The sequence below is a fragment of the Oncorhynchus masou genome, chromosome 8 (assembly GCF_036934945.1).
Source record: "Oncorhynchus masou masou isolate Uvic2021 chromosome 8, UVic_Omas_1.1, whole genome shotgun sequence".
Lineage (NCBI taxonomy): Eukaryota > Metazoa > Chordata > Actinopteri > Salmoniformes > Salmonidae > Oncorhynchus > Oncorhynchus masou.
This window is the reverse complement of record NC_088219.1, coordinates 15,201,686-15,216,419: the sequence shown is the minus strand read 5'-3', so window position 1 is coordinate 15,216,419 and position 14,734 is coordinate 15,201,686. Positions and strand designations below refer to the sequence as shown.

The window sequence follows — 14,734 nt, the reverse complement described above, 5'->3', positions numbered from 1 at the left end:
GGTCAAGATGTTCAAATGTTCATAAATGACCAGCATGGTCAAATAATAATAATCACAGTAGTTGTCGAGGGTGCAACAGGTCAGCACCTCAGGAGTAAATGTCAGTTGGCTTTTCATAGCCGATCATTCAGTGTATCTCTACCGCTCCTGCTGTCTGGACACTGGAGACCAACAAAACAAATATAGCTTTTGACCCATTCTGTTATTCCAACATCTTATCATCATTGTGTAGCCTACGCTAATTAACGTTACCACCAGATAGACTTCTAAGAAACAACCTTCAGTAATTCATGGTAATATATGCATTTTCCTTTGTTATAGCAGAAGGATGTTCCTTGTACCTAAATCATCCTCATACTACAACACACCAGAATACACCACTAGCTACTTTTCTCTCGATGCTGCAGACTGACGGAGAAATGTCTGGCAGAGTGAGAGGACTGTAGGTTGAACACTTCCAAGTTTCAACTATAAAACTTATAGAACACATGGCACTGTGACACTGGAGTGACACTGGAGTACATTAATACTCTCCATCCAGCCCTGACATCCAGTCAAATATGTTTACATGTACAGCACACTACTCCCCCACTAGATGCGTCTGTCGGTCTGGTCTGGTCTGGTCTGGTCTGGTCTGGTCTGTCTGTCTGTCTGTCTGTCTGTCTGTCTGTCTGTCTGTTAGGTGTGTCAGGTCTGTCTGTCTCTCAGGTCTGTGTGTCTGTCAGGTCTCTGGCCCAGTGTTAGCTAGCTGCACCTCTACCTTGTCTCAGTCCTGCCTCTACCACACCTGCTGACCCCCTCTGTCTGAGCCTGTAACAATCTTCATTACCACCCAATAACGTAGCAGGGAGGGATGTTGGTCCAGGACTATGGCTCTTGTGGTTTATGTCATCCTAACTTTGTAATGTGCATAATAACTAGGAGTAGAATTCAAAACCTTCATGGACTCTGCACACAATTGAGGGAAAGAACCATATGTCTAATACTCCAAGTTGCTGAATCACACGACTTGGCTACAGACGCCCTAAGCCATATGCAGAGCTGCCATCATTTAGTTACTGAATAGACACACATTGGAGATAATATAAATAACTTGGCAAACAATGTTGCATATTCATTTGGGTGACAAGATGTTTTGCTGTGGTACCATCTCCCGAGCACTGTGAATAACTCTGACCTTTAACCATCCAGACAATAACAATTTTCATGTTCCATCTATTTTGTTCAGTCTGTTAGTATTGTCCTGATTAACTGGTTCCTTCATTTAATTGGGATAGTGTTGCTGTTGGGCTAACTGAAGGGTTTGTTATCATAGCACTCAACATGCTGAGATGCACATGTTTCAAATGGCTAAATGTGTGTGTTCACCGATTGGACCAACACTGACCCCATTTCTTTCCTGTGCAAAGCACCAAATGCACAGGGCCCCTAAAGTGAGTGCATCCTTCCTGCCTGCTTGCATAGTCTGCCTGGCCGAATGGCAGCTTGCAGCCTTCAGATCAGCCCATGCATGAAACTCCAATATGCTAGAGACTGGGAGGAGAAGGAGCCAATGAGGAAGCAGGGATCTGAACAGAGAAGCCAGGACAGGCCAGGCACTAGGCAGTGTGTGTTGACCAGTCTACATTACTGATGATGGCCCACAACCATAACAGGTCACATGCACATGGCTCTTAAATTATGCGTAGAGCATTCATTTGAATATTCACAAAATTACAGAACAGAACTCATTATTCGGGGGGGGGGGGGGTGTATGAGGGTAGGGGCTGAGGTTGTTTGTAGGGTGGTGGGGGGAAGGTAGTATGAGGGTAAGGGCTGAGGCTGTGTGTTGGGGGGGTAAGATGAGGGTAGGGTCTGAGGCTGTGTGTAGGGTGGGTGCGGGGGTAGTATGAGGGTAGGGGCTTAGGTTGTGTGTAGGGTGGGGGAAGGTAGTATAAGGGTAGGGGCTTAGGTTGTGTGTAGGGTGGGGGGAAGGTAGTATAAGGGTAGGGGCTTAGGTTGTGTGTAGGGTGGGGGGGAAGGTAGTAAAAGGGTAGGGGCTTAGGTTGTGTGTAGGGTGGGGGGAAGGTAGTATGAGGGTAGGGGCTTAGGTTGTGTGTAGGGTGGGGGGAAGGTAGTATGAGGGTAGGGGCTTAGGTTGTGTGTAGGGTGGGGGGAAGGTAGTATAAGGGTAGGGGAGGGGATTAGGTTGTGTGTAGGGTGGGGGGAAGGTAGTATAAGGGTAGGGGCTTAGGTTGTGTGTAGGGTGGGGGGAAGGTAGTATGAGGGTAGGGGCTTAGGTTGTGTGTAGGGTGGGGGGGAAGGTAGTATGAGGGTAGGGGCTTAGGTTGTGTGTAGGGTGGGGGGGGAAGGTAGTATAAGGGTAGGGGAGGGGATTAGGCTGTGTGTAGGGTGGGGGGGAAGGTAGTATAAGGGTAGGGGAGGGGATTAGGTTGTGTGTAGGGTGGGGGGGAAGGTAGTATAAGGGTAGGGGAGGGGATTAGGCTGTGTGTAGGGTGGGGGGGAAGGTAGTATAAGGGTAGGGGAGGGGATTAGGCTGTGTGTAGGGTGGGGGGGAAGGTAGTATAAGGGTAGGGGAGGGGATTAGGCTGTGTGTAGGGTGGGGGGGAAGGTAGTATAAGGGTAGGGGAGGGGATTAGGCTGTGTGTAGGGTGGGGGGAAGGTAGTATAAGGGTAGGGGAGGGGATTAGGTTGTGTGTAGGGTGGGGGGAAGGTAGTATAAGGGTAGGGGAGGGGATTAGGCTGTGTGTAGGGTGGGGGGAAGGTAGTATAAGGGTAGGGGAGGGGATTAGGTTGTGTGTAGGGTGGGGGGAAGGTAGTATAAGGGTAGGGGAGGGGATTAGGTTGTGTGTAGGGTGGGGGGAAGGTAGTATAAGGGTAGGGGAGGGGATTAGGCTGTGTGTAGGGTGGGGGGAAGGTAGTATAAGGGTAGGGGAGGGGATTAGGTTGTGTGTAGGGTGGGGGGGGAAGGTAGTATAAGGGTAGGGGAGGGGATTAGGTTGTGTGTAGGGTGGGGGGAAGGTAGTATAAGGGTAGGGGAGGGGATTAGGTTGTGTGTAGGGTGGGGGGGGAAGGTAGTATAAGGGTAGGGGAGGGGATTAGGCTGTGTGTAGGGTGGGGGGAAGGTAGTATAAGGGTAGGGGAGGGGATTAGGTTGTGTGTAGGGTGGGGGGGAAGGTAGTATAAGGGTAGGGGAGGGGATTAGGCTGTGGGGGGGATAAAAAAATAAAATGACAAAATACAAAAAATGGTGTGTGAAAGTGTGTAGATTTATGTGAATGTCCCCACCCCTCTCCCCCCACACAGTTGTGAGCTATAATTTTTTTAATTTTTTTAAACACAACAAACTCATGTCGGGAAAAGAAAAAAGGTGAAACTAATCTACGCTTGTTCTGATAAAAACCTTTTCACCTCGGGGGATGCCTTGCTTGACCACACCCTCCTTCCTTGCTCCTGCCCTGCCTCTTCCACCAATCCATTTGTTTTTTATGGACAGAAAGAGCAGAAGCTCTGAGCTGTCCGGTCATGTCCATTGTCTACTACTGGGGGGGTATGAGGGTAGGGGATAAGGCCGTGTGTGGGGGGGAAGGTAGTATGAGGGTAGGGGCTGAGGTTGTGTCTGGGAAGAGGGGGAGGAAAGTCGCTTCAGGGTAGAGGGTGAGGCTGTGTGTGTGTGGTGGGGGGGTAGTATGAGAGTGGAGGGTGAGGCTGTGTGTGTGTGGGGGGGAAGGTAGTATGAGGGTGGAGGGTGAGGCAGTGTGTAGGGTGGGGGGGAAGGTAGTATGAGGGTGGAGGGTGATGCAGTGTGTGTGTGGGGGGAAGGTAGTATGAGGGTGGAGGGTGAGGCAGTGTGTGTGTGGGGGGGGAAGGTAGTATGAGAGTGGAGGGTAAGGCAGTGTGTGTGTGGGAGGAAGGTAGTATGAGGGTAGGGGATAAGGCCGTGTGTGGGGGGGAAGGTAGTATGAGGGTAGGGGCTGAGGTTGTGTCTGGGAAGAGGGGGAGGAAAGTCGCTTCAGGGTAGAGGGTGAGGCTGTGTGTGTGTGGTGGGGGGTAGTATGAGAGTGGAGGGTGAGGCTGTGTGTGTGTGGGGGGAAGGTAGTATGAGGGTGGAGGGTGAGGCAGTGTGAGGGTGGGGGGGGAAGGTAGTATGAGGGTGGAGGGTGATGCAGTGTGTGTGTGTGGGGGGAAGGTAGTATGAGGGTGGAGGGTGAGGCAGTGTGTGTGTGGGGGGAAGGTAGTATGAGGGTGGAGGGTGATGCAGTGTGTGTGTGTGGGGGGAAGGTAGTATGAGGGTGGAGGGTGAGGCAGTGTGTGTGTGGGGGTAAGGTAGTATGAGGGTGGAGGGTGAGGCAGTGTGTGTGTGGGGGTAAGGTAGCATGAGGGTGGAGGGTGAGGCAGTGTGTGTGGGGGGGAAGGTAGTATGAGGGTGGAGGGTAAGGCAGTGTGTGTGTGGGGGGAAGGTAGTATGAGGGTAGGGGATAAGGCCGTGTGTGGGGGGGAAGGTAGTATGAGGGTAGGGGCTGAGGTTGTGTCTGGGAAGAGGGGGAGGAAAGTCGCTTCAGGGTAGAGGGTGAGGCTGTGTGTGTGTGGTGGGGGGGTAGTATGAGAGTGGAGGGTGAGGCTGTGTGTGTGTGGTGGGGGGGTAGTATGAGGGTGGAGGGTGAGGCTGTGTGTAGGGTGGGGGGAAGGTAGTATGAGGGTGGAGGGTGAGGCAGTGTGTGTGTGGGAAGAGGGGGAGGTAGTATGAGGGTGGAGGGTGAGGCAGTGTGCGTGTGGTGGGGGGTAGTATGAGGGTCAGAGGGTGAGGCCGTGTGTGTGGGGGGGGGAAGGTAGTATGAGGGTGGAGGGTGAGGCAGTGTGTGTGTGGGGGGAAGGTAGTATGAGGGTGGAGGGTGAGGCTGTGTGTAGGGTGGGGGGAAGGTAGTATGAGGGTGGGGGGTGAGGCAGTGTGTGTGTGGCGGGGGAGGTAGTATGAGGGTGGAGGGTGAGGCAGTGTGCGTGTGGTGGGGGGGTAGTATGAGGGTCAGAGGGTGAGGCCGTGTGTGTGGGGGGGGGGAAGGTAGTATGAGGGTGGAGGGTGAGGCAGTGTGTGTGTGGGGGGAAGGTAGTATGAGGGTGGAGGGTGAGGCAGTGTGCGTGTGGGGGGGGGGGTAGTATGAGGGTGGAGGGTGAGGCAGTGTGCGTGTGGAGGGGGGGGGTAGTATGAGGGTAGAGGGTGAGGCTGTGTGTGTGTGGGGGAGGAGGTAGTATGAGGGTAGGGGATAAGGCCGTGTGTGGGGGGGAAGGTAGTATGAGGGTGGAGGGTGAGGCAGTGTGTGTGTGGGGGGAAGGTAGTATGAGGGTAGGGGATAAGGCCGTGTGTGGGGGGGAAGGTAGTATGAGGGTAGAGGGTGAGGCCGTGTGTGTGTGGGGGAAGGTAGTATGAGGGTGGAGGGTGAGGCCGTGTGTGTGGGGGGGAAGGTAGTATGAGGGTGGAGGGTGAGGCAGTGTGTGTGTGGGGGGAAGGTAGTATGAGGGTGGAGGGTGAGGCTGTGTGTGTGGGGGAAGGTAGTATGAGGGTGGAGGGTGAGGCAGTGTGTGTGTGGGGGGAAGGTAGTATGAGGGTGGAGGGTGAGGCAGTGTGCGTGTGGGGGGGGTAGTATGAGGGTGGAGGGTGAGGCAGTGTGCGTGTGGGGGAAGGTAGTATGAGGGTGGAGGGTGAGGCAGTGTGTGTGGGGGAGGAGGTAGAATGAGGGTAGGGGATAAGGCCGTGTGTGGGGGGGGAAGGTAATATGAGAGTGGAGGGTGAGGCAGTGTGTGTGTGGGGGGAAGGTAGTATGAGGGTAGGGGATAAGGCCGTGTGTGGGGGGGAAGGTAGTATGAGAGTGGAGGGTGAGGCAGTGTGTGTGTGGGGGGAAGGGAGTATGAGGGTAGGGGATAAGGCCGTGTGTGGGGGGGAAGGTAGTATGAGAGGGAGGGGTGAGGCCGTGTGTGTGGGGGGAAGGTAGTATGAGGGTGGAGGGTGAGGCAGTGTGTGTGGGGGGAAGGTAGTATGAGGGTGGAGGGTGAGGCAGTGTGCGTGTGGGGGGGGTAGTATGAGGGTGGAGGGTGAGGCAGTGTGCGTGTGGGGGGAAGGTAGTATGAGGGTGGAGGGTGAGGCAGTGTGTGTGGGGGAGGAGGTAGAATGAGGGTAGGGGATAAGGCCGTGTGTGGGGGGGAAGGTAGTATGAGAGTGGAGGGTGAGGCAGTGTGTGTGTGGGAGGAAGGTAGTATGAGGGTAGGGGATAAGGCCGTGTGTGGGGGGGGAAGGTAGTAAGAGGGTAGGGGCTGAGGTTGTGTCTGGGAAGAGGGGGAGGAAAGTCGCTTCAGGGTAGAGGGTGAGGCTGTGTGTGTGTGGTGGGGGGGTAGTATGAGGGTGGAGGGTGAGGCTGTGTGTGTGTGGGGGGGAAGGTAGTATGAGGGTGGAGGGTGAGGCTGTGTGTAGGGTGGGGGGAAGGTAGTATGAGGGTGGAGGGTGATGCAGTGTGTGTGTGGGGGGGAGGTAGTATGAGGGTAGGGGATAAGGCCGTGTGTGGGGGGGGAAGGTAGTATGAGAGTGGAGGGTGAGGCAGTGTGCGTGTGTGGGGGGGGGTAGTATGAGGGTGGAGGGTGAGGCAGTGTGCGTGTGGTGGGGGGGTAGTATGAGGGTCAGAGGGTGAGGCCGTGTGTGTGGGGGGGAAGGTAGTATGAGGGTGGAGGGTGAGGCAGTGTGTGTGGGGGGAAGGTAGTATGAGGGTGGAGGGTGAGGCAGTGTGCGTGTGGGGGGTGTAGTATGAGGGTGGAGGGTGAGGCAGTGTGCGTGTGGTGGGGGGTAGTATGAGGGGCAGAGGGTGAGGCCGTGTGTGTGTGTGGGGGGGGGTAGTATGAGGGTAGAGGGTGAGGCCGTGTGTGTGTGGGGGGGTAGTATGAGGGTAGAGGGTGAGGCCGTGTGTGTGTGTGGGGAGGGGTAGTATGAGGGTAGAGGGTGAGGCCGTGTGTGTGTGGGGGAGGAGGTAGTATGAGGGTAGGGGATAAGGCCGTGTGTGGGGGGGAAGGTAGTATGAGAGTGGAGGGTGAGGCAGTGTGTGTGTGGGGGGAAGGTAGTATGAGGGTAGGGGATAAGGCCGTGTGTGGGGGGGAAGGTAGTAAGAGGGTAGGGGCTGAGGTTGTGTCTGGGAAGAGGGGGAGGAAAGTCGCTTCAGGGTAGAGGGTGAGGCTGTGTGTGTGTGGGGGGAAGGTAGTATGAGGGTGGAGGGTGAGGCTGTGTGTGTGTGGGGGGAAGGTAGTATGAGAGTGGAGGGTGAGGCTGTGTGTGTGTGGGGGGAAGGTAGTATGAGAGTGGAGGGTGAGGCTGTGTGTGTGTGGGGGAAGGTAGTATGAGGGTGGAGGGTGAGGCTGTGTGTAGGGTGGGGGGGAAGGTAGTATGAGGGTGGAGGGTGATGCAGTGTGTGTGTGGCGGGGGAGGTAGTATGAGGGTAGGGGATAAGGCCGTGTGTGGGGGGGAAGGTAGTATGAGAGTGGAGGGTGAGGCAGTGTGCGTGTGTGGGGGGGGGTAGTATGAGGGTGGAGGGTGAGGCAGTGTGCGTGTGGTGGGGGTAGTATGAGGGTCAGAGGGTGAGGCCGTGTGTGTGGGGGGGGAAGGTAGTATGAGGGTGGAGGGTGAGGCAGTGTGTGTGTGGGGGGAAGGTAGTATGAGGGTGGAGGGTGAGGCAGTGTGCGTGTGGGGGGGGGGGTAGTTTGAGGGGCAGAGGGTGAGGCCGTGTGTGTGGGGGGGTAGTATGAGGGTAGAGGGTGAGGCCGTGTGTGTGTGGGGGGGTAGTATGAGGGTAGAGGGTGAGGCCGTGTGTGTGTGTGGGGAGGGGTAGTATGAGGGTAGAGGGTGAGGCCGTGTGTGTGTGGGGGGGTAGTATGAGGGTTGCTTTCTCTTTAATACATCTCTTATTTTCCTTTTCTCTGTCTCCATTTCCTTTACCTCCTTCATTCTCCCTCCTAACCTATATCCTCCTTCATTGTCCCTCCTTTCCTATATCCTCCTTCCTTCTCCCTTCTTTCCTATATCATCTTTCCTTCTCCCTCCTTTCCTATATCCTCTTTCCTTCTCCCTCCTTTCCTATATCCATGCTCTTCCAATCGTTCCTCTTTTCTTCCCTTCTTTCTCTATCCCTCCCTTCAGTTCCTCTGCCTCTCCATCTCTCTGTCTCCCTCCTCCTCTACACCCTCTCATCACTAGACCTCAGGGAAGTTTCATTATGTAAGTGGCCTGTGTGCAGTAAAACACTGCTGAAAAACCAATGCTTAAATAATTCACCCACACTGCTAAATAAAGCCTGTACATATCATGCATGCAGATACCCTGCGTCCAGCTCGCCCCCTCTCTTCCTCTGAAGGCTATCACACCATCAAGATCCACCACGTCTACTCACACACATCTTTGGGAGGTGGGCTCTATGCTCTCTGGCCAATGAGACAGAGTGGTGAAGAAGGCGCAACGGTGCCTCTTCAACCTCAGGAGGCTAAAGAAATTTGGCTTAACACCTAAAACCCTCACAAACTTTTACAGATGTACAATCGAGAGCATCCTGTCAGGCTGTATCACTGATCACTTTTAGAAATGGATCTCTAGCCACTTTAATAATGTTCCGTATCTAGTATTACTCATCTCATATGTATAAACTGCACTCCACACTATTCTACGGTATCTTAGTCACTTTTAAATTGTGTTTACATATTGCATCACCCATTTCATATGTATATACTGTATTCTATACTATGCCACGGTGTCTTAGTCCAATGCTACTGACAAACATGTATATACAGTGCCTTGCGAAAGTATTCGGCCCCCTTGAACTTTGCAACCTTTTACCACATTTCAGGCTTCAAACATAAAGATATAAAACTGTATTTTTTTGTGAAGAATCAACAACAAGTGGGACACAATCATGAAGTGGAACGACATTTATTGGATATTTCAAACTTTTTTAACAAATCAAAAACTGAAAAATTGGGCGTGCAAAATTATTCAGCCCCCTTAAGTTAATACTTTGTAGCGCCACCTTTTGCTGCGATTACAGTTGTAAGTCGCTTGGGGTATGTCTCTATCAGTTTTGCACATCGAGAGACTGAATCATCTCAGGGGGATGGGCTTTATGCTCTCTGGCGCAATTGGCCATCTCAGGGGGTGGACTCTACGGTGTCTGGCCAATGAGCCACTGTGTAACTTATTTTCAAAAATAAACACACAATAAAAACAGACCTACACACCTCCGATCCCAAACATATCCAAACACACACCCTCTAATATAGTTACACACAATGAATATAGGACCCGTCAACAAACATATCTACAGCAACACTTCTACAGCAAAACATAAACAAAGAGTGACACATTTCCGTCAACAGACACCTATCCACTACTTTCACAACCAGTGAGAACACAACCACACAATGAGGCTGCATTTCATAGTGAACGTCAGAAATCTAATTGTGGGTGTCGAGAAATGGATCAGAAACGGCTGAATGTTTACTGTAAATATGGAGGTACAAAGGATGGTCACCATTCCAGCATTATCTCTCTCCAGCATTATCTTTGGGAGACAAAAACAGAGCTCTATTTCAAATTCATATTTCAGAAGAGAGATTTGCCGTGTGCTGACTGACTGGCTCTCTAAATCCACCAGTGCCTTTACTGATCGGTCAGCCCTTTCCATGATTGTCTCGGTTTTGTTCTGAAAATAAATCTGGTATTGTGAGGGTCCCCTCTGTCAGACAAAGGGCATTTGATCCACAGGATCCACAGTGATTCACCAAGCCCCACCAGAACTAACACAGATAATGTCCTAGAATCACTCTAAGAGAAAGTAGGCCTCTTGGAGCCTGTTCACATTCCCCAGAGAGGCCCAGACATGGGACCAGGCCAAGTGGCTGACACTGTCTCCTCCAATAACCAGTCCCTTGCCTGCATGGTCACAACAACCCTACTCCTAGACATCACTAACATCAGTATTCCTCTACCAAGACTCCAAATCACATGATCCCACCATCCAACACAGAGTAGGTACAGAGGTCCAGCTGTGTGCCAGAGAGGAACAGCCCCTAGGACAGCTTTTTCAAAGAACCATCTTCCCCCTCCGTTCCATTTCCTGTGTGGGCCAATCAGTGAGGTCAAGACACACTACAATTCTGAGACCATACTTGTCTTGGAATTGTACACTCTTGGAAAAAAATGTGCTATCTAGAACCTAAAAGGGTTCTTCGACTGTCCCCATAGGAGAACCCTTTGAAGAACCTTTTTTGATTCAAGATAGAACCCTTTTGGGTTCCAGGTAGAACCCTTTCCACAGAGGGTTCGACCTGGCTGGAGCCAAAAGGGGTTCTACCTGGACCCAAAAAGGGTTTTCTTATGGGGTCAACTGAAGAACCCTTTTGGAAACTTTTTTTCTAAGAGTGTAGCAAGTGGAAATATAACAGAATCTATTGCTGAGTAGGGGAGGAAAATTGTGTGATGACATCTGTGAAGCGTGAAAAGGTTAATATCTTACCACCTCATTCTGTAAGAGAACATACAAGTAAGTGTGACATTGCAAAAATAAGCGCTGAGTAACATCAAACAGGAAAACAAACACTTACAAACAGATGAGTCATGTACAGGGCAGTGTGTGTAGCTATGTGCTGAGCTGTGCTGCAGGAAAGTAATGTGTTAAATTGGATCTGATGATGCAATTTCCGCTTGCAACATCACTGGGATTGGATATGCAGTTATTTATTGATGTAGCTATCTTTGTACACGATACAATTAGTCAATTATACATCAACTGGGAGGGGTCCAACCCTATTTCTGAGCAGTTTCTCAGCAGGAATGAAAGAGGTTTAGGAGTTGAGCAGAATCCTATTGTGACGTGGAGGAGCCACTTTGCCACCACTGCTGCTCCAGCAGGTCCCCATTGCGTGTGCCATGCATCCACACTGTTACAGTCTAACTCAATGAGAAATAGGAGCACGTGCACCTGCCACAGTGGCATCCCTCTCACAGCTTTGATCTGGATTATTTTAAGAATCTATTGTATGTTGGTATAGAGAAGCCAATAGTAATGCACTACAAACCCAAAAGAATGACCAGTGTAAATATCCAAATGTTTTTATTTATTTAACCTTTATCTTGACAAGGAGTCAAAGATGAGACGATGGTGTCTTTTTCAGATGAGCCCTGTAGAACACAACAATACAGATCAAAGTACAGTAGGCACATAGCAGCGCCCCGCACTCCAGCTGCCAGGGTATATGGTTAGACGGACACGTTTGTGATGGCACCCTTTACATATTTGCCACACCTGCATAAGGTACTGGGATCTCTGAGCAAGTACTAAGTAGTGCCACAATGCAGCAATCTTCAGCCACCTCAAACGAGATGTTTGTGTGAGCAGCATGAAGGAATTGCTGCAATTGATTAATCAATTTCTAGTGCAACGCGATAGTGCATTTACCAGTCCCACCAGAGATGGTACAGCCTCCTCCTCCCATTGATCTTGCTGTGGCCATGAATAGATTCTCTATGTAGAAATCCCTTCAAATTAAACACAGTTGTCGGGGTTCATCCATTGAATCCCTCTTCCCTTATGATGAGACTGGCCCACAGCAGATGGGATGTTCCTTCGAGATAATAGTGTTCTGTATTACAAACAACTACAGTCAACTTTGGGTGAACCCATTCCACTGTTAACCCCTCCTCCTCCTCTCTGCAAACACTCCCTCTTTGGGATGCAACAAAGCCACACGTAAAGCTGTCTCTGTACTGTCACCTGTTCGTAAATATGTAGCTATGCCATCAGAATGGAATTGAGAAATAAGGGATCCATATTTGCAATGTCTGCTAACTCAGGGCTCTATTAAATCTGTGTCGCTGAAGCATTACAGATTATGAGATGTAAATGTAAAGGTGATTTCCGATCGAGGTATAAACACAGCGTTTACCGTAAAACGCAGTCTCCGCTAATGAGAGAACATTGGCTTTAGATGACAATCACACTGTAAAGCTGAACTTCCGCGATGTGGAGTGAATAGAGTCTTTACTATCCTGTAGCACATTCATTCATTAATTCATTATGACTTAAATATGCTTCTAAAGAGTTTATTCAATTCCCCCATTGGCAAAGCCTCAGAATGACTATAAATAACAAATAAATTAGGATTGAAATATTAAAGGTAAATGGTTACTTAGCAACAATACGTGAGATAATATGCAAGAATACATTACGAGAAGACATAGCCTATGAATATTCACCCCATAAGTAGATGTATCCTGTACCAGTCTTATGGGCCATTGATTTTCATATACTGTACCTGTAAGCAAGATGAAGCTGTATATAACTAGGCCTGGGCCTGCTACAGTATGTGAAAAATGATCATAGGCTACATTTGATGTGTCTTGTATTGGAGGTGTGGGTGGGGATAGTCCCATCATCATTAGATCATGTTGCCCATCATAGTTGGGCATTTTATATTGTACATTCATAAAGGTGGAGCAGGCAGAATATGTATAGTGCACAATGTCTTGTGTGATGTATTGTTTTTATTAATGATGTAGACCGTTTTTTGTTGTTGTTGAGATGTCATTTTGTTCCTGTTTGGACCCAAGGAAGAGTAGCGCTATTGAAAGCTATTAATGTGGATCCTAATAAAATACTAAATACGACTGTAGACGCTTTGAAGAGCCCGCTAGTTCTGGAACATATCAAAATACTACCAATCCTGCACGAGGAGAGCAAACCGAGGCAACATCCAAGACTGGCCATTATCCCAGTGTTATAGGCCTATCAAGCGTGTATGTGACAGTCGTCAAGGTTTTGGTAGGTATATCAGGCAGTGATATTTTTATACTTTTGACGTGTTCTGCATTAATTACAGTCCCATATGAAACACGGACCAATTAGGTGCTAAAGTATTAGTATTTTTTGAACAATGCATCTTATATCACAGCGCTGCTGTCCGAACCTGGATAGGTGCAGCGTCGAACTCGGGATTACATTGAATTAAACCTCGTCTGCGATTGCAGACAACTGCAATAGCGTTTGGTGTGCAATTGGGACTCGAATAGTAAATAAAATGCATCAGAAATAAACAACTCCAATATTGGAAAGCGGTAACATTTATAATGAAACGCCATTTAACATGAATGAGACTGCAAAGACAGTTGTGGATTCCTGAAGCTCAGTCAACACTCGTGTACTTGTGGCACAGCCTCCATTCATTTCATTGCAGACCACAACACCTTTGACGGAAGAAAAGGTTATTGTAGAGACATTGGACCTATTGAAAGAAACTACTACAGGCCTACATTATATTATATTTTGGTAACCATTCAATTTTAAGGGGTCCTTATTACAGTTCAACCTAATTAAATATGCAATTACACTGTAACAAGTATTGTAGTTAATTGTAATAACACATAGTTACACTGTAATAACATGTACTGGTGGTAGACTATATTTTTATGAAATCTCGACTAATAGTCTGTTAATGACAGACGGTATTGGCACGCGTGCCCAACAAATATGAATATAGGCCTAATCGAAATGAGTGCGTGGTTTCAAACTGAAGATCCAAGCAACACTATAGCCAGCCTATGGTTTACTCATTGACAGTGAAAACGGTTACATAAATGCCAATATAGATTGCAACCCACCCCTCCCCCCCCCCCCCAATGAGCAGATCCAGGTATTCGCCAAGCACCCTTTATCACAGTGCCAGCGAAATCCTGCTGCATCACTGCCTTAACCGCAAAGACTTCATCCGCAACTCTGCCTCATTTAGTCTCCTCTTCTGCCTGCCCGTGACTAAATTCAATCACATTGGGACAGTGAAAAATATATTGCTCGGAACACGATTATTAAGAAAATATCCCATCCCCCACACAGACAGTAGGCCTATAGCCATAAACCAAGTCATTGACCTTTCACTGTTTATCAACATCACAGGTCGAGAGCAAAGAACATTCTTTATATCATTTAACACATCGGACATCCACAGGACGCAATACCCAACTCTGTAGCCTACGAGATCTTATACAGTAAATAATAATTGATTGATATCATATACCTTTGTAGCCTATATAAAATACATTTTTTTAAATAATGAAAATGCACTCACTTTTTACTACCCGATCGGTGGCATTTAAGACTGTGTCAACGTTCGACATCTTCATGGGCAGGTGCGGTCTCGAGGCAAATGCGTGTGTATTCCTCCTTGTAGAAGTGACTGTTTTATTCTCGGTGTGTTTTCGCGGTTGCGAGATGCGGTTGGTGCAGTGGCATCACTTGGATGCGTCCCTCAGTTTATCACTGCCTGCGCTGGGGTCTGGGGATGACTACTGCCACACAGTTAAGGTGGATGCTGCTGAGGAGGCTGTGCTAAGCAGTCGTGTGGGGGAGGAGGGAGGGAACGAATTGGGAGGGGGCGGTAGTGAGAGTGAGAGAGCGAGATAGGGTGTGTGTGTGTGGGGAGGGGGGGGGGCTCTGCTCAGGAGATCCTCACTGCACGCTGCACCACCCCGACATTGGCAATGAAGGGAACTCCCACGCTAATGTTTCACGGGGCTGCCTGATGCTGCCATCAGGTGGAGGCAGAGCAGGGATTTCCCAACAACACGCGCACGCCATGATTTTATATTCGATGCACTTGCTGATGGGGTGCGGCCTGAGACGCATAGGTCTGCACGGTATTAATTATGGTTATATCAGTGAAG

General features: G+C 49.6%; 1 protein-coding gene across 1 annotated transcript in view; it reads right to left on the bottom strand.

Moving 5' to 3' along the window:
- Window positions 1–14,357, bottom strand: part of LOC135544163 (protein phosphatase 3 catalytic subunit alpha-like) — a 63,642-nt gene extending 49,285 nt beyond the window's left edge. The window contains exon 1 of the mRNA XM_064971583.1: window positions 14,140–14,357. Coding sequence (XP_064827655.1) covers window positions 14,140–14,194 — 55 coding nt within the window. The 5' untranslated portion in view covers window positions 14,195–14,357. The remainder of the gene's footprint in view (window positions 1–14,139) is intronic.
- Window positions 14,358–14,734: the final 377 nt, after the last annotated feature.